Source organism: Notolepis coatsorum, assembly GCF_963971535.1.
Source record: "Notolepis coatsorum genome assembly, chromosome: 16".
Taxonomy (NCBI): Eukaryota; Metazoa; Chordata; class Actinopteri; order Aulopiformes; family Paralepididae; genus Notolepis; species Notolepis coatsorum.
In genome coordinates, this window is record NC_140180.1 from 110,190,974 (window position 1) to 110,209,980 (window position 19,007).

General features: G+C 40.3%; 1 protein-coding gene across 1 annotated transcript; it reads right to left on the reverse strand.

Moving 5' to 3' along the window:
• Nucleotides 1-5,015: 5,015 nt before the first annotated feature.
• On the reverse strand, nt 5,016-7,665 carry LOC311242659 (beta-1,4-galactosyltransferase 1-like). Its single transcript, XM_084331658.1, has one exon. It carries the CDS (start codon nt 7,527-7,529, stop codon nt 6,525-6,527), a length of 1,005 nt encoding a protein of 334 aa, XP_084187784.1. The 5' UTR covers nt 7,530-7,665; the 3' UTR covers nt 5,016-6,524.
• Between the last annotated feature and the right edge of the window lie 11,342 nt (nt 7,666-19,007).

A 19,007-nucleotide genomic window follows, 5' to 3' on the forward strand; every position in this document is an offset into this window, starting at 1 on the left:
CGCGTTGCAGGCAGAGTGTGTGTGTGTGTGTGCGTGCGTGCGTGCGTGCGTGTGTGTGCGTGCGTGCGTGTGTGTGTGTGTGTGTGTGAGGGGGGGGGGGGGGGGGTGGCGGTGGGTGGAGACTAGAGCGAGCGCTGACAGTCGAAAGGAAAAAGAAATTGAAAATAAAATTGAAAATTAATCAATCAATCAATCCGCTTTTGTTACAGAATGATTCAAGACCCATCAATTACATCATCCAACATTGTTTAAACGACTAAGACATTCGCTGTGACAGAATCGCTTGATATTTAGTCGTTTAGTCGCTATCAACATATCCATTTGTAAAGATTATTGTCCACCTTCTTGTGATCCGGCGGAGTGATGTGATGTGGTTCGGTTGTGGGCGGGTCCTGGGCCAGCAGCGTGGAATTGTTGCCAATAAAGACGTGTAAAATGACTGTTTCAGCCAATCAGAATCGAGAAATTTGCATGCCGTTGTATAAGTAGGGGTACATTTAAAGCGTTTCTATTCTCTATGCCTCTCGCGCTTTCAGATTCCTGCCGCTCCAGTTGCGATGATAGACTTTTCATCTGCAAAATCTAAAAAGCAAAAACTAGATCATGCCATTGCAGGGACAGGTGAGCAGAGGTGTACAGTACTGAATGCAAAATACCTGTGCAATAATATGTTCCAAGTTTTGCTTTAAAGCTGTGCAATATCTGTCTTATAGAGAAACAAACACCTGAGAGTCCCACAGTCCAGTGTCCAAGAGTGAAGCAAGGATCAGAAACATAGTCAGTTTTTCAAGGCTTTACACCTAAACTCCCCAAAAAGTGCTGCACTGATGTCCAGGTCACCATATTGCAGAGAATTTGTCCCAAAGTCTGTGAGCAAGCTACCTAAACCACTAACTGCGTATAAGACACCAGAGACACTGCAGCTACCTCCAACAGAGTTGCAGAAAGCATGCCAGGATTTCAGACTGGAATAGCTAACACAGTCACAGGTACAGGCAGTAGAGGAGGAGACCAGAAACCAGAGCTCATCAACAATCTGGTTCCGCCAAAGAGCAGGAAGGATAACAGCACGCTTTTGCGTTTGTTTTGTTTATTTAGTCCCCCAGTATTCCAAATCATTATATTCAAACTAGCCATAATCTAAACATGTTGTTGTATTCTTGTGTATAATTCGTCTGGAGTAAAACTTCACAATAGATATATATATCCAATTATTGAGGTCCTGTTGAGAGCCGAGCCTAAAAACATACATATAAACCCAAACATATAATCCCCCCCTCCCTTACACAACCAGTCAGCCCAGAATGAGCCATGTATCCTTAACTTTCCTAAGCAATTTGCCATAGGATCTTAAACTCTTAATTCTACCTTAATAGAATGTCACCCGTGGCTTAGCCACTCTCCCGTTAAAATAATAAAATCAAAATAAAAAATATCATATATCATAGTATATTCACTTAAACCTTATACTAACATGTATAAGTTAAAACACACCGAAGGATAAGAAAGATGTATAGAACTAAATTATAGAAACCTCAAACAAATTAGAACCTTTGTTTAAATATTAATCTAACTTTGCCAAACTTAAACACCTAGATGAAAAGGAAGGTTTTTAATACGTGTATGCAGTTCGTCCCCCAAACAGGGGTGGGCAGTATTCCATTGTAAAGGTTGTTGTTCTTCCAGATATGATTCTTGTGTATAGTCACAAATTGTTGTTTATGTTCCAGGTCTTTCTGCGTGCCATAGGGTGATATTATTCCAGAATATTCTGTTATGACACAGAGCGTTGAAAGAGTCCAGAGTATTCTAAAATGTCAACAACATAGCATGACTTGCATAAAACCCATAAATCTAGCGGGCCCAAACAGCGAACCTTTACAGTAATATAGTATCTAGCGTCACATATTAACCTATCTCTAAATCAATGTCATCAAAGCTTGTTTGATGCCGTTTTTGGTGTCCAAGTTATAACGAAGTAATAAAAAAATAAAAAAGAAGAATAAGACTTAGCCTCCTCCGCTTAGTGGGTCCCTCATGTACTCCTCGGCTTCTTCAGGCGAGGAAAGTTTTACCCTTATTCCATTTTTATCCATGATGGAAATAATCGCAGGGTAGCGTAGTGTAGGTGGGAACCCCTTCTCAAAAAGACGAGACATCACTGACTTGTAACGGGCTCGTAGGGTTACAACCTCGCGGCAGAAATCCTCGTAGAAGTACACTGGTTTCTCGTTGTATTGCAGATTTCCCCTCTTCTTTCGTGATGCCCGGATAATCGTATCTCTTATTCCAGTTTGACGAAGGCTAGCATGGCGAAACGCTCGTCGTACATCATCAGTCAGCTAAAGCCATTTTGAGCAGTGTTGACCAGCAGTTTATAAAATAATATTTAAAACGTTTATTAGCAACGCCGAGCTTTCAAACCATTGCATTTCTCTGTCCGAAACTCTTGTGCAACTGTGAGTACCTTTGAATTTTCTCTGCGATACTTGTACAACAAGCAGGATTTTCCTATGGGTAAAATGTGCACAATTGTAAAAAAGAAAACAGCCATTTACCATTTCAAGAATACGAATATAATTCTTTGTATATAATTATTTGTAATAATTCTGTCTTTTGACAATAAATGCCGGCTTACCTCGTGTAATTCTTGTATATAATTATTTGTAATAATTCTGTCTTTTGACAATAAATGCTGGCTTACCTCATTTGTGCGTTTGGACTGTTTTTAATGTACAATAGCCTACGTGCATTTTTGAAGTCCAGCGCAGTATACTTCCTGGCAGAAGCTCACACTTTGGTTTTCTGTCATGATTAATCACGTCATCCAATAGTATTTGACAGGAAACTATTGTATGAGCTTCCTCCAGAAGTATACTGGAGCTGGGGACTATACAGTTATGCATACCATTGTAAATTGACAGTTATTTTGCCAAATTATTTATAATTATATAATATAATAATTATTATTATTCAATTATTTTGTTGGCAAGTCTGAAAAGTAATGCAAAAGACTTGCCAACAAAATAATTGAAAAATATATGTCAATTTACAATGATAGACATGCATAATTCTATAGTCCCCAGCTCCAGTATACTTCTGGAGGAAGCTCATACAATAGTTTCATGTCAAGATACAATAGGATGACGTGATTAATCATGACAGGAAACCAAAGTGTGACCTTCAGGAAGTGTACTGGAGCTGGACTACAAAAATACATGTAGGCTATTGTAAATACACAATACATTGTTGTAATATATATACAACAAAATAATGTGATATCACAGTAATTTCTTACAATTTGATGTTGTGAAGTCACAATACATTGTTGTAATATATATACAACAAAATAATGTGATATTACAGTAAATGTCTTACAATTTGATGTTGTGAAGTCACAATACATTGTTGTAATATATATACAACAAAATAATGTGATATCACAGTAATTTCTTACTGTAAGAAGTTGTGAAATTACAACAATGTATTGTACTACCATTACTGTGAAATTACAACACATTGCTGTGAAGCCATGCACAGTAAATTATTGTGAATCTTACTGTAAAAGTCATGCAACACATTGCCAGAAGGTATTGTAATATCACAGTAATTTCTTACAATATGATGTTGTGAAGTCACAATACATTGCTGTAATATATATACAACAAAATAATGTGATATCACAGTAATTTCTTACAGTAAGAAGTTGTGAAATTACAACAATGTATTGTACTACCATTACTGTGAAATTACAACACATTGCTGTGAAGCCATTCACAGTAAATTATTGTGAATTTTACTGTAAAAGTCATGCAAAATATTGCCTGTAAGCTATTGTAACTTTACGGTGAAAATGTTTACAGTGTAGCAATAATCACTCTCGCTTTGTTGTTGTTGTCGTCTCGGATGCCAATTCTGTAGCGCTGATCCACTATTGGTGTTGTAGAGAGGATATCTGATCCTAGGATTTGAGCTAACACTGTCGCGAAAGAGTCGTTTCTGCAGTCAACTGATTCATCCAGTCCCACTATACGGATATTAAATCTACGGGAGTGACGTTCCATTTCGAGTATCTTAGCTGTTCGCTTCTCGTTGTTGTCAACTATCGTATCCGTTAGTTTCCCGTTGGCCTCATCCATCTTCACCGTTAGTTCCACGATGCCGTCATTTAAAGCCCCTTCGTCTCTAATGAATCTCAGTGTATGTTCAACCAAGGTGGCTTCAGCTACATTAATGCGTTCGGTTTGTACTGCAGCCGCTACTTTTAAATCCTCGATTTTGGATTCGATAGATTCTTTGATAACGTCAGCCTTAGTATCAGCCTTATCAACCTTATCGGTTAAGATCTTTATTAGTTTAGCAAGAGACTCTATATCGGATGAGGTGGCGGGGATGATGGAAGAAGTGGCAATTTCAGCTGTTTTTCTTTTTTCGATCTCTCCAGCCAATTCCCGAACGGAGCCCGTATCCACAGGCGGATCCTCTGTAGCTAGTTTGGCTGCTGCGCGTGTATCTTTCTTTGGTCCCATCTTGATTCTTTCAGTCGATATAGTTAGTTGAAGATCTCAGTTAATATATACGTTGAGGTTTAAACACATTAGTGTTGTAAAAAGTGGTTTTTGCAGCAAAAATTAAAAAAAAAAACGGATGAGGAGCTATGACCAATGCGACCGTTACATGCTGATGCTAAACCGGAAGTGCTGTATATTCTGTATTTTTTAATATACTGTAAATAAAATAATTGTAAAAAGAAACTTTGCATAAAAAGGGCACTTTTTTACGAGGCACAAAAGGGCTGGTGCTCGAGCACCCTTTGGGCTCTATGTGTGCACGTGCCTGTAGCCTGGTAACACAATATCTTGAAAGAACTATAACATGTGTACCGGGATGCACCAAGCGGTGGTGGTATGCAACAAGAAGTGCAGGTTTTGTAATAAGATGTGCAGGTACACAGGTGGTAAATCTGAAGTGCTTTGTGTGTTCTTCAAGGTCTTGGATATGGTCTTAATAATATGGTATTTTGGAAGGACTTTTGACCTCTTTTTTATTATTATTCTTGAGTGGTCAACATTTTTCAGTTTCGCACCAAATCTGAATAACTAATGGTATCAACCCAAAAACTGTTGCAGCAGCTTGCAAGCGTTTGGAATGGCTATCATTAGGCATAGTTGTCCCAAGCCCCATACAAACAGAATGTTCATAATTTAAATAGACAATATTCATTAAAATAACACTTAAGACACAATAATATAACACAATAAGACAATAACACAATAAGAATATTGCATATTACTTAAAGCTTGAGTGAAGATACTGGTATCATATTCAACTAGAGACCTTGCTGCATCTGTAGATAACAACCATATACAGTAGCTTACTGGTAAAGGCAATAGATATTACTCCAAAGTTGAGCACAAATTTGATGTGAGAAATTGACATGTCCATTTTCAAAGGGATATGAATACGTTTCAGATACGTTTCAGATTTATAGGGTCATAGTCAGGGTAGACTAGGCAGGCAGGATATAGTTAAAAAAGCTGAGCCATGTAACTAAATTTGAATTAAACGTATTGTGATTGACTATAAGGCCAGAGCCTTAATCATTAACCTTACCCCTCAACCCAAACCCTCATTTCTGACCCTGTAAATCTGCTTTTTCCAAACTGCTTTTGTCCACAATAACCAGAAACTAATCCTGTGCATGCACACATACACACGCACACCCACATACACACACAATTGCACAATTTTAATATTACTGTAAAGCTAAGACTCGTAAATTATTATTTTGTGAAAATATGTAATACTGAATTGATTATAGATGCTTATAAAATTGGAATTGCATTTGTTGACGAGCATGAGAGGATGTTTTGAAACTACAGTATATGGACAAAATGTATAGAAAAACACATAGGGGGCTAGTGAAAATGCAAGCTATGAAACATTTTAAGCCATTAATGACTAACGAGTATATTTAGTCAATATATTTGTATATATTTACAAGGTAAATTAGCTATGTTAATTTATGAATTTGGTATTGTTTAGGCATGCAGTTTCTATGGTTATAGGTCAGGTTAGTGGTTAGGGTGAGGTACTTAAAAAGGCACACACACACACACGCACACGCGCACACACACACACACACACACACACACACACAGACGCACGCACGCACGCGCACACACACACACACACACACACACACACACACACACACACACACACACACACACACACACACACACACACACACACACACACACACACAGTAGAAGGAAAGGACTTTGACTTTTACCAGAGTATCTATTACATTTTTTATTTATACTTATACTAAAGGATCTGTGCACTTCTTCCACCACTGATTACTTACCAGCTATGCAGAATTGATTTAGATTTACATTTAGTCATTTAGCTGACACTTTTATCCAAAGCGACTTACAAGTTCTGTACGACAAGTCATCAGGAAGGGCTGAGTAACAATGTTCATCAAAGTGTTGAGTGCTACACTTGATTCTTTCCATGAATCACATGATAACATTAACAGTGATGAAAGTGAAGAGCCTGTCTTTCTTGATGTTAACAACAGTGTACTTGAGGGAGTTGATTCCATCTTTGCCCATGGTGTGTCTTGTATTATACATTAGATTATGTCTCCTGTGATTAAGTTCATTCTTCCTGTCCCGCTGATGCTTGATCATCCGGCATTTGCCAATGATCTCATTAGGCCTGGAAATATGCATTCCTCTGTAGGTGAAGCGTAGCTGGATAGCATCGTCTTCCCCTCCCCAACCCCAGAACTGATTGGAAAAGCCATTGATTTTCAAGAACTGCTCTTTGGACAGTGATGTGGCTCCACCAAAGAGAGTGGCATAGCCTAACCTGAAGCCAAACTTGTCAACAGCCACGGCCAGGTGACGAGGTTGCTTAAAACACCTGTAGGTGTTACGGTCATCCATAGGAATCAGATCCACGTCGCTGAAGACAAAGCAGTCATAGTTGTACTCTTTCAATGCTTCGACATAACCGGCGTTCATCAGCTTGGCTTTGTTGAATGTCCCTTCTCCGTGCTGGTTGATTATGTAGACCCCGTAGTTGAGTTGCTGGCGCTGGAGGAAGGGGTGAAGGTAGTGGAGCCAGTGCAGCAGGTGCTCGGAGCGATTGCGGAACGGGATGATGACCGCCACCTTCTGCGAGGCGATGCAGTCTGGGGGTTTGAAGAGTCCTCCCTCCTGGAGAGCTGGGTTCTCCGTGCGGATAGTGTCGAGAGTCCGCAGCGAGTTGAACTCCACGGTGAACGGACCCAGCAGATGAGGAGATGTGTCTGGGCAGGGGGGCAAGTTTGTCACCAGCTTTGTTTCGTCCGAATTCTTTACCGTTGATGCGGAGACATTCCTGGTTTGACTCCATGTCCATTTAAATCCATATGGTGATCTCGTTTTACAGCAGTTAACATAGCTGAGGTAAAGCCAATAGGGCATTAACGAAAATACAGCTAAAAGTAAAATCCATGGAAAGAATTTCTTCCACATCTTTAGTAATTCCAAGTATTTGTTCCTATGTGAATTATTTGGGTCAAGATTGTGAAGTAGAGTCAGAACACTACAATAGAGCTCCCGAAGTGGTGTTCATTCTCCCCACGATGATGAACGTCTGAACATCTGAACCCTGTCATGTCAATGTCATGAGGTGAGGAGATGAGGTGAGGAGAAAGGAATGATGTCAATCCACGAAAGATGGTTTTAGAACTGAAATATGTACTAAAACAAACCATCTGGAACTACTGACCACATCCATACCCTGTTATTGTACTCCCTGTTCTAAAAACCTGGAATTTCTAAGTTTAAACAAATAGCTAAGAACTACATACCAAAAAGACACAAACTCTCTCCAGGCCAGGCGACACAAGGGATGGGGGAAAACCAGGAACTCTAACTCACACAGGCCATCCGATAGACGGGGAAACAAATCTAAAACACCCGGTCATCTCACATCCGGACACAGCCAAACTAGGAGCAATTCTAGAAGAATCTATTATGACATCACCATGACATCATCAATCCAAAAGCAACCTTCCGGAACAACCCAACCAAGGGACACCATCCTTAAAAAATTCAAAATTTGAACTCAGGGAGATACATACTCCTACCAACCACCATCTCCACCCAATAACGTACAACATACCTCTCCTCTCTTCTTTTTCCCCCCCCCTCTCTTCTTCTCCTCTTTTTCAAAAAAATAGGGACCCGAAAAACAGAAAAAAAGATTGGTATATTCAAAAAAAAGGGGCTTCACAGCAACAAACTCCAATCCTTTGAGTCAGGTCCCACAACAAATAGGAACAAACACCCTAAGGTCCCCCTGACACAAACGAACGGAAAAGCTGAATAAAACTTAAGAAACCCGAACTGAAATACCTTCTAAACGCACAAAAAAAAGGGAAAACAAGCCATCATCAAGACGCAAGGAGAAAAGAAACCACCCCCTACTTGAAGATAAGAAGCACCATACCTGCACCATGAACCCATTTAAGAAAAAGATCGGAAAACCAGGGTATAAACCAAAACACGACACATCCTCAAACAAAGGAATGAGAACAAACCAACAGAACGAAGAGGAACAAAGCCAGACTACAAAACATGACTACACAGAAATGAGGGACAAAAGGACCCCTCTGGTGGTAAGCCGCGAAATCCTTATTCTAGGGGACACAAACACGTCTCTACTACCGCCCATCAATGACAACCAAATACAAATAGACAGCTACCAGAACGCAAAAATTAAGGACGCCATACGCATCCTTAAACACCAAACAGCCACAACAGACATAGTTAAACACGTAATACTATCCGTCGGCCTAAACGACAGGAAAACAAAACCTTCCACACTATCACACAGACTCCTACAACAACTCTGCTTAACAGCAAAAAACACTTTCCCGGCCGCCAAGATACACATACCACTAATCAACACAAACAGCCGACTACCACGCCAAACATTGATTAACATAAACAATCTGAATGAACAAATCACCCAAACAGGATACGCAGTACCCAAATTGGAACGGGAACTGTTCAAAACAGAAAAAGATCAAATCCAATGGACAAAAGATACGGGCAAAGCCATTTGGAGAAATTGGAACAAACACCTAAATTTGACAAAAAGACAAAAAGACGCCCCCACAAACTGGAAAAAGCTAATAATTAACTTAGCACCAGATTTCCACCCCACCACAGACCAAATCAACGCCCTCATGAAAGGTCTCTCCTTCGTGCCCTCAAAGGGAACAGACAAGGGCAAGGTAAAAAAACTAAGACACGACATAACACAGCACCACAGACAAATAAAACTAAGAACCTTCTTCGCGGACATGAACAAAACAAAGAACACCAAACTACCGTTCGTACACACATCAGACTGGACACCCCGAGATGACCAAATTAACGCAGCCACCCACGACCTAATCCGAAATAACTTGGAATCAATTAACAAAATAACACGGACACACTCGAACACGACCAAACCAAACCTATCCACAGCGGAAGAGAACGCATTAACACAACTAGCCAACAACCAGGACATAGTCATTAAACCAGCGGACAAGGGTAGCGCAATTGTGATACTCAACAAGGAACAATACAGGAAGGAAGCCCTCAGACAGCTCAACGACACAACATACTACCAACCCCTAGAAACCCCCATCTTCGAGGAAACCAGCAGGGAAATAAAACACGTCCTGGACCACTTAGCACACAGAAACTACATCAACGAAAAACAAAGGGACTACCTACAGGGACCACTCAACCCTAAGCCGAGAACGTTCTACTTACTCCCCAAGATCCACAAAACCCCGGACAAATGGGCCTTCCCCTTCGAAATACCAGCGGGTAGACCCATCATCTCGGACTGCGACAGCGAGAGCTACGCAGTAGCCGAATACATAGACTACTTCTTGAACCCACTCTCCAACCAACACGAGAGCTACATCAAGGACACGGGAGACTTCATCCAAAAAATCAAAAACACCAGAACGACGGAACCCTCTTTTCTATTCACAATTGACGTAGACAGCTTATACACTAACATCAACACAAAACAAGGCTTGGAAGCAATACAAAACTGCTTTAAGAAACACCCGGACAGAAAAAGACCAGACTCAGCACTCCTAACACTCCTAGAACTAAGCCTAACCAGGAACGACTTTATGTTTGACGACAAGTGGTACCTACAAACAAAGGGCACAGCAATGGGCAAAAAATTCGCACCAGCCTATGCCGACATCTATATGGCAGAATGGGAAGAAACCCTCTTTCCAAAATGCCCATACCTACCAACCAAATACTTCAGATACCTCGACGATATCTGGGGCACCTGGCCACACGGCCTCCCCCAATTCCAAAAATTCATAGACAAGATGAACCAACACCACGACTCCATAACAGTTAAGTACATCACACATAAAACCGAAGTGGAATTCCTGGACACAATAACGTACAAGGGAACCAACTTCGAAAATACCGGGATTCTAGAAACCAAGGTGTTCTTCAAACCCACAGACACCCACGCCCTATTACACAGAAATAGCTTCCACCCAAAACACACTTTCAAGGGACTCCTCAAAGCCCAATTCCTAAGATTCCACAGAATCTGCAGCCAGGACACAGACAGGGAGGAGGCGTGCAAAACCCTATGCGCAGCCCTCAGAACCAGAGGATACACAAGACAGGAACTAAAACATGCAAAACAGAATTACCTCAAAAGAAAAACACCACAGGACACAACAACACTACAACCTTCACTCCTACCCCTAATAACAACCTACTCGCAATACACCACAGACATAAACACCCTACTGAAGAAAAATTTCACCCAGGCACAACCGTTAAAGGACTGCAAAATCATCTCAGCATACAGAAGGAACAAAACCCTTAAGGACCTTCTAGTCACATCCAAATTTCCACCTCCACAAAAAAAAGAACACAGAACAAATCCGGAACCCAGAATAGAACCACCACCAAATTAAAAATGGAAAAATTGGAATTTGAAAAATTTGAAAATAAAAAAATTAAAATTTGAAATTTGAAATCTGGAAATTGAAATTTGAAATTAAAAATTAAATTGTCTACCTCCTCAGGGGTATGAAGACATACATCATGTGACAACTTAGATTATCTACCTCCTCAGGGGTATGAAAGCACATCATATGAAAATTGAAAACAAAAAGAAAAACAAAAAGAAAAAGGAAAAAAAAGAAAAAAAGAAAAAATTGAAATTTGAAATCTGGAAGTTGAAATTTGAAATTTGAAACATTGAAAATTGGAAATTGAAATTTGAAAAATTGAAATTTGGAATTTACAATTTGGAAATTGAAATTTGAAATAAAAATTCTCTACCTCCTCAGGGGTATGAAGACACATCATGTGACGACTTAGATTATCTACCTCCTCAGGGGTATGAAAGCACATCATGTGAAAACACCTATATTACAAAAAAATTTATTATAAAAAATTAAAAAATGAATACCAAAAACCACCTATAGAGGGCGCCATCCCACTTCAAAAGAATGGACCAAATAATGAATAAAATTCTCTACCTCCACAGGGGTTTGAAGGCACATCATGTGACGACTTAGATTCTCTACCTCCTCAGGGGTAGGAAAGCACATCATGTGAAACACTTATATTACAAAAAGATGAATTATTAAAATAATTGTGCCCCCCTCTACCTCCTCAGGGGTATGGATGCACATCAGGTTAAAAACTAGATTACGACGTGACCCCTCATACCTCCTCAGGGGTACGGGTGAACATCAGCACAAACAAATCTGGAAACTGGAGTGGTCCCTTGAGCCCATAATGGTTCTCTTTTCTGCCTCTAGACCCAGTAGGAAGCCAAGCAATGGATGAGGACCGTGCACCCCCCCAGCCGCCGACCACTCTATACCAAACTAGTACTAACCTACTGGGGAGTGACCGCCCGCAAAACCCAAAGCCAGAACCTAAGCCTAAGCCTGGTCTAGAGTGTAACTTCCTCATAACTGGTCCACAGGAGTAGAAAAGCAGAAACCATTCAAAAACAATGTAACTACAAACAACCGACCTTAACTAACTATTTACCTATCTATCTAAGTATAAATAACCTAGACTCTCTACCTCCTCAGGGGTATAAAGACACATCATGTGACGACTTAGAATCTCTACCTCCTCAGGGGTATGAAAGCACACCATGTGAAAACACCTATATTACAAAAAAAATGTATTATTAAAAAATAAAAAAATGAATACCAAAAACCACCTATAGAGGGCGCCATCCCGCTTCAAAAAAATGGACCAAATAATGAACAAAATTCTCTACCTCCACAGGGGTTTGAAGGCACATCATGTGACGACTTAGATTCTCTACCTCCTCAGGGGTATGAAAGCACATCATGTGAAGCACTTATATTACAAAGAGATGAATTATTAAAATAATTGTGCCCCCTTCTACCTCCTCAGGGGTATGGATGCACATCAGGTTAAAAACTAGATTACGACGTGACCCCTCATACCTCCTCAGGGGAACGGGTGAACATCAGCACAAACAAATCTGGAAACTGGAGTGGTCCCTTGAGCCCATAATGGTTCTCTTTTCTGCCTCTAGACCCAGTAGGAAGCCAAGCAATGGATGAGGACCGTGCACCCCCCCAGCCGCCGACCACTCTATACCAAACTAGTACTAACCTACTGGGGAGTGGCCGCCCGCAAAATCCAAAGCCCGAACCTAAGCCTAAGCCTGGTCTAGAGTGTAACTTCCTCGTAACTGGTCCACAGGAGTAGAAAAGCAGAAACCATTCAAAAACAATGTAACTACAAACAACCGACCTTAACTAACTATTTACCTATCTATCTAAGTATAAATAACCTAGACTCTCTACCTCCTCAGGGGTATGAAGACACATCATGTGACGACTTAGAATCTCTACCTCCTCAGGGGTATGAAAGCACACCATGTGAAAACACCTATATTACAAAAAAATGAATTATTAAAAAATAAAAAATGAATACCAAAAACCACCTATAGAGGGCGCCATCCCGCTTCAAAAGAATGGACCAAATAATGAATAAAATTCTCTACCTCCACAGGGGTTTGAAGGCACATCATGTGACGACTTAAATTCTCTACCTCCTCAGGGGTATGAAAGCACATCATGTGAAACACTTATATTACAAAGAGATGAATTATTAAAATAATTGTGCCCCCCTCTACCTCCTCAGGGGTATGGATGCACATCAGGTTAAAAACTAGATGACGACGTGACCCCTCATACCTCCTCAGGGGTACGGGTGAACATCAGCACAAACAAATCTGGAAACTGGAGTGGTCCCTTGAGCCCATAATGGTTCTCTTTTCTGCCTCTAGACCCAGTAGGAAGCCAAGCAATGGATGAGGACCGTGCACCCCCCAGCCGCCGACCACTCTATACCAAACTAGTACTAACCTACTGGGGAGTGGCCGCCCGCAAAACCCAAAGCCAGAACCTAAGCCTAAGCCTGGTCTAGAGTGTAACTTCCTCGTAACTGGTCCACAGGAGTAGAAAAGCAGAAACCATTCAAAAACAATGTAACTACAAACAACCGACCTTAACTAACTATTTACCTATCTATCTAGGTATAAATAACCTAGACTCTCTACCTCCTCAGGGGTATGAAGACACATCATGTGACGACTTAGAATCTCTACCTCCTCAGGGGTATGAAAGCACACCATGTGAAAACACCTATATTACAAAAAAATGAATTATTAAAAAATAAAAAATAAATACCAAAAAACCACCTATAGAGGGCGCCATCCCGCTTCAAAAGAATGGACCAAATAATGAATAAAATTCTCTACCTCCACAGGGGTTTGAAGGCACATCATGTGACGACTTAAATTCTCTACCTCCTCAGGGGTATGAAAGCACATCATGTGAAACACTTACATTACAAAGAGATGAATTATTAAAATAACTGTGCCCTCCTCTACCTCCTCAGGGGTATGGATGCACATCAGGTTAAAAACTAGATGACGACGTGACCCCTCATACCTCCTCAGGGGTACGGGTGAACATCAGCACAAACAAATCTGGAAACTGGAGTGGTCCCTTGAGCCCATAATGGTTCTCTTTTCTGCCTCTAGACCCAGTAGGAAGCCAAGCAATGGATGAGGACCGTGCACCCCCCCAGCCGCCGACCACTCTATACCAAACTAGTACTAACCTACTGGGGAGTGGCCGCCCGCAAAACCCAAAGCCAAAAAAAAAAATAAAAAAAAAAAAAAAAAATAATAATAATAATAATAATAATAATAATAATAATAATAATAATAATAATAATAATAATAATAATAATAATAATAATAATAATAATAATAATAATAATAATAATAATAATAATAATAATAATAATAATAATGCAATAAAAGTCTGAAAATGAAGGGATTATGTCCATGAGTGTCATTTTTAGAAATTAAGGCCTGCCTCTTATATAAGCCTCTCTCTAATAAAGGCCTGGTGCTCTTTGCAGCTGAGGTAAATAGAAGACCTGTCCTATATTTGAGGATTTACGGTATAGCATTATTGTACATGATATCATACAGAGTTATATGGGTTACATGCAGGTGTATCAGTAGGTAAGTATTATATGCAGGTGTATCAGTAGGTAAGGATTATATGCAGGTGTATCAGTAGGTATATAAAAGTATTATATGCAGGTGTATCAGTAGGTATATAGAAGTATTATATGCAGGTGTATCAGTAGGTATATAGAAGGATTATATGCAGTGTTAATTTTGTTGACTAAATTGATGACGAAAGATGTTCGTCAACGAAGGTTTTTTTCATGACAACAACGAGACGTGACGTCACGTTATTGAAGACCATGCCACGCTAACGAGACTAAATAGTTTATTAAATATCGTTGACCACAACTGAGGACACAAAAATGTAATTTACAAAAACCAGGACGAAATCTATGTTGATATAGGCGGCACGGTGGTGTAGTGGTTAACACTGTCGCCTCACAGCAAGAAAGTCCAGGGTTCGATTCCCGCTTGGGGACCAGGTTTCCATGATGCCAGGTACGCAGGTGGGGTATCTCCCAGGCCTTTCTGTGTGGAGTTTGCATGTTCTCCCCGTGCTCGCAAGGGTTTCCCCCCCGATGAGATAAACCCAATGGAAAAACATGCACAACAACAGATCGCTAACGCTGTGGCGTCCTTGACGAAGACGGACAGGAGCACTTGGATTGGTCCCCTGGCGCGGCTCACGTTGATGCCTATCTGCTCCCGGCTGCCCTTGGGGGGGAAGGACGACGGGATGGGTTAATCGCAGAGATGAATCGCATCGGCGATCCTAAAGAGACAATGCATGCGTGTGTGTTCCGGTGTGTGTGTGCTAAACTAACCGCTGTGTGTACCGCTAAAAAACATTGAGTGTCGTTGCATGCCGAATAAAGACCTCTGCAACAGGTCCTACATTATTATTAATATTATTATATTGTTGACTAAAACAAGACGAGACAAAATAATTATAACTTTTCTTAATACCATCGTCCCGACAGAGCAGTGTGACGGGGAGCTCTGTTATTAGCATTAGCTGAAGAGCTATTTGAAAAGCTAGTTTTAGCTTAACGTTACCTTGGCTAAAGTTGGGACTATTCATAATCCAGCTGCAGACCTGCAAGCAAAGTACAGCAAGTTGGCAAAGGAGTATTCCAAGGTAAATCACTTTTTCACCAGTAACGTTACATTGTTTGTATTTCTAGCTCGCGTTAACTAGTGGCTAACCTAGCTCACGCTAATGTGGCTAACTGATCGACCTCTTGCACACAATTAATGACATGTTGCGGGCAGCCATGCCGGTGACAATGTTTAGCTTTTAGTGCCAAATGATAAGAGTCTGAGGCGGAGTCTCAAAAGAGAATGTTGAATATTTATTTTGCATTTAAAATCACAACAGAGCCTCTGCTACTAGCTGACCTAAACGGAGCAGCCTGGATAGGAAGTGCGCAACAATGTGTAACGTCTGTGCGGAACCAATGTACCAACAACCATTCCGTGGGTGAACTCATTGAGCTTAGTTGTCAATTAATGATAATAATACTAATCTATACAATCACCTGTTGTTGAATAAATACCATTACTTTCTAGTTATTACTAAAAAAAACAGTATAAACAGTAGCTGTAAAAAAGAAAAGAAAAAAAAGTTTTATAATTTATATAATATATATATATATATATATATTTTTTTTTATATATGCACTGGTATCGGATCAGTATAACCAGACCTAGACCACCTCTAACTCTAACCCCTAACCAGACCTAGACCACCTCTAACTTTAACCCCTAAGTTAGGGTTGTGACTTAGAGGTGGTCTAGGTCCGGATAGGGGTTAAGAGTTGGTCTAGCCTTTTACATCCATCTATCTAAATAATAATAATAAATTATAATGAATGCTTAACTACCCCTAAGATACCCTAACCAGACCTAGACCACCTCTAACTCTAACCACTAACCAGACCTATTCCATGTGGCACTTTAACACTGACCTCAGAATGTGATTTTATATAATGTTTTTATGCAAGCAGATTGCAATCAGTGTGTACTACTACTAGTACTACTGTGTGTTCTGTTTACTTAGTTTACAGTATCCTGTTATAGAATAAACCGCTGCCAGACACAGCAGAGAGAGAGCGGACAGACATGACAGAGAGGACAGACACAGCAGAGAGAGGACAAACATGGCAGAGAGAAAGGAAAGACACAGCAAACAGAAGACAGACAGAGTTCAGCGTCGTCTTTCTGGTCAGAAACAACATCACCACATCCGTAATGCTCTCTTTGATGCATACATTGGACCATGTCTACACCAACATATACTGTAGGAGCAACAATACATTGGACCATGTCTACACCAACATATACTGTAGGAGCAACAATACATTGGACCATGTCTACACCAACATATACTGTAGGAGCAACAATACATTGGACCATGTCTACACCAACATATACTGTAGGAGCAACAATACATTGGACCATGTCTACACCAACATATACTGTAGGAGCAACAATACATTGGACCATGTCTACACCAACATACAGTATACTGTAGGAGCAACAATAGCTTGTTTGCAGTCAAGTGATTTTGATGATGCGCGAAACTCACCTGGGGGGCAGGAAGTCAAGAACAGTGATTCAAAACAATGGAAAGTCAATACGCAAAAGCGTTGGACGAGCCTACACTCACTAGGTATCATCAGAAAATCTCAAAACATATTGAATATGATCCGTTCGCCATTGAAGTGGGTGTTAAAATGAGAGAGACTGAGTCCTGCACTATGGAAAAGTGCAAGTGGTTAATGCCATCACATGTCAAAAAGGTAATCAAATGCACGTAATTTACATTTGTTTCAGTGTGAGCTGTATTTAAGCATTACATCACGCGCAGGAGTGGTTTGTAAACAATAAACCATGCCTAGGGGTGGTCGTTAGACCCCCCTAGGCATGGTTTATTGTTCACAAATCACGACTGCAAATCACGACTAAACGAACAATAATCGCTAAACGAACAATAATCACTATGCAACAACCATCAAATGCACACAGCACACACACCCACAAGCACACACTCACTCAAACAAACAACACACTGCAGCACCCACTCTCCACACTTTAGATCACACAAACACACTTACACTTTATATTTATTGATAAAGGATTTGCACTACAACTCGTACACCTACTGTGAATTGTACCTAAACTGCACCTCGTCCATTTATGCCTTGCACTATATAGTATTGTATATTAGTACACTGCACAGTATTGTATATTGTATGGTAACTACGTCTACGAACATTGTACATATGTCTAAACTGAACACTGTGACCTCTTTTTTTTACTTCTAATTTTTACTATGTTTTTATTTCATACTTATCTTGTCATGCACAGTCTCTGGAGCGCAACAGTAAGAAGCATTTTGTACAAAAGTATTCTGTACTTCTGTATGACAACTATTAAAGAAACTTGAACTTGTAAAGCTTTTATACAACTGCCAGATTCATCCAACCTTATTTCTATACAATAAACACACATTAATCGAAGATTTATTGAAAAAACCATCCGCCAGAAAAAGTAGTTCCTACAACTACAAAAAAGACAAGTTGCCTCCATGTGGAAGCAGCTTGAAGTGCATCCAACCAAACTAACACATCCAACTGTGTATTATTGGAATGATTGAGAGAAGTTGCCTCATGTGGAAGCAGCTTGAAGTGCATCCAACCAACTAACACATCCAACTGTGTATTATTGGAATGATTGATTGAAAATTTTATTACCAGATGCAGAATGGGTACAATACAGTACGGCTCAATACACACAATTGTTAAGGGAATGCAGACCTACTTTCCATAGAACTTCATTCTTAGATGCTTCTATATAAAGTAGGTAAAACAAATTAAAAAGTTTTCTTTGCCCTATAGGAAAAAAACGTTTTCTTCGCCCTATTCTTTTATTTATTTTTTTAAACCTACTGTAGAGGGCCTAAACTTAACCAGTTGGAAACCAAGCGTACAGTAATAAAATTAGCAATCAATCAATCAATCAATCAACTCAATAGGCCATGCTCACTTAGAACAGCGCAGCACCCAGCTCTCTGACTATCCCCCGCGTTGCAGGCAGAGTGTGTGTGTGTGTGTGCGTGCGTGCGTGCGTGCGTGTGTGTGCGTGCGTGCGTGTGTGTGTGTGTGTGTGTGAGGGGGGGGGGGGGGGGGTGGCGGTGGGTGGAGACTAGAGCGAGCGCTGACAGTCGAAAGGAAAAAGAAATTGAAAATAAAATTGAAAATTAATCAATCAATCAATCCGCTTTTGTTACAGAATGATTCAAGACCCATCAATTACATCATCCAACATTGTTTAAACGACTAAGACATTCGCTGTGACAGAATCGCTTGATATTTAGTCGTTTAGTCGCTATCAACATATCCATTTGTAAA

Excerpts from the sequence above, each read along its gene's own strand:
- LOC311242659 (XM_084331658.1), bottom strand. The coding sequence starts at position 7,529 with ATGTGGAAGAAATTCTTTCCATGGATTTTACTTTTAGCTGTATTTTCG.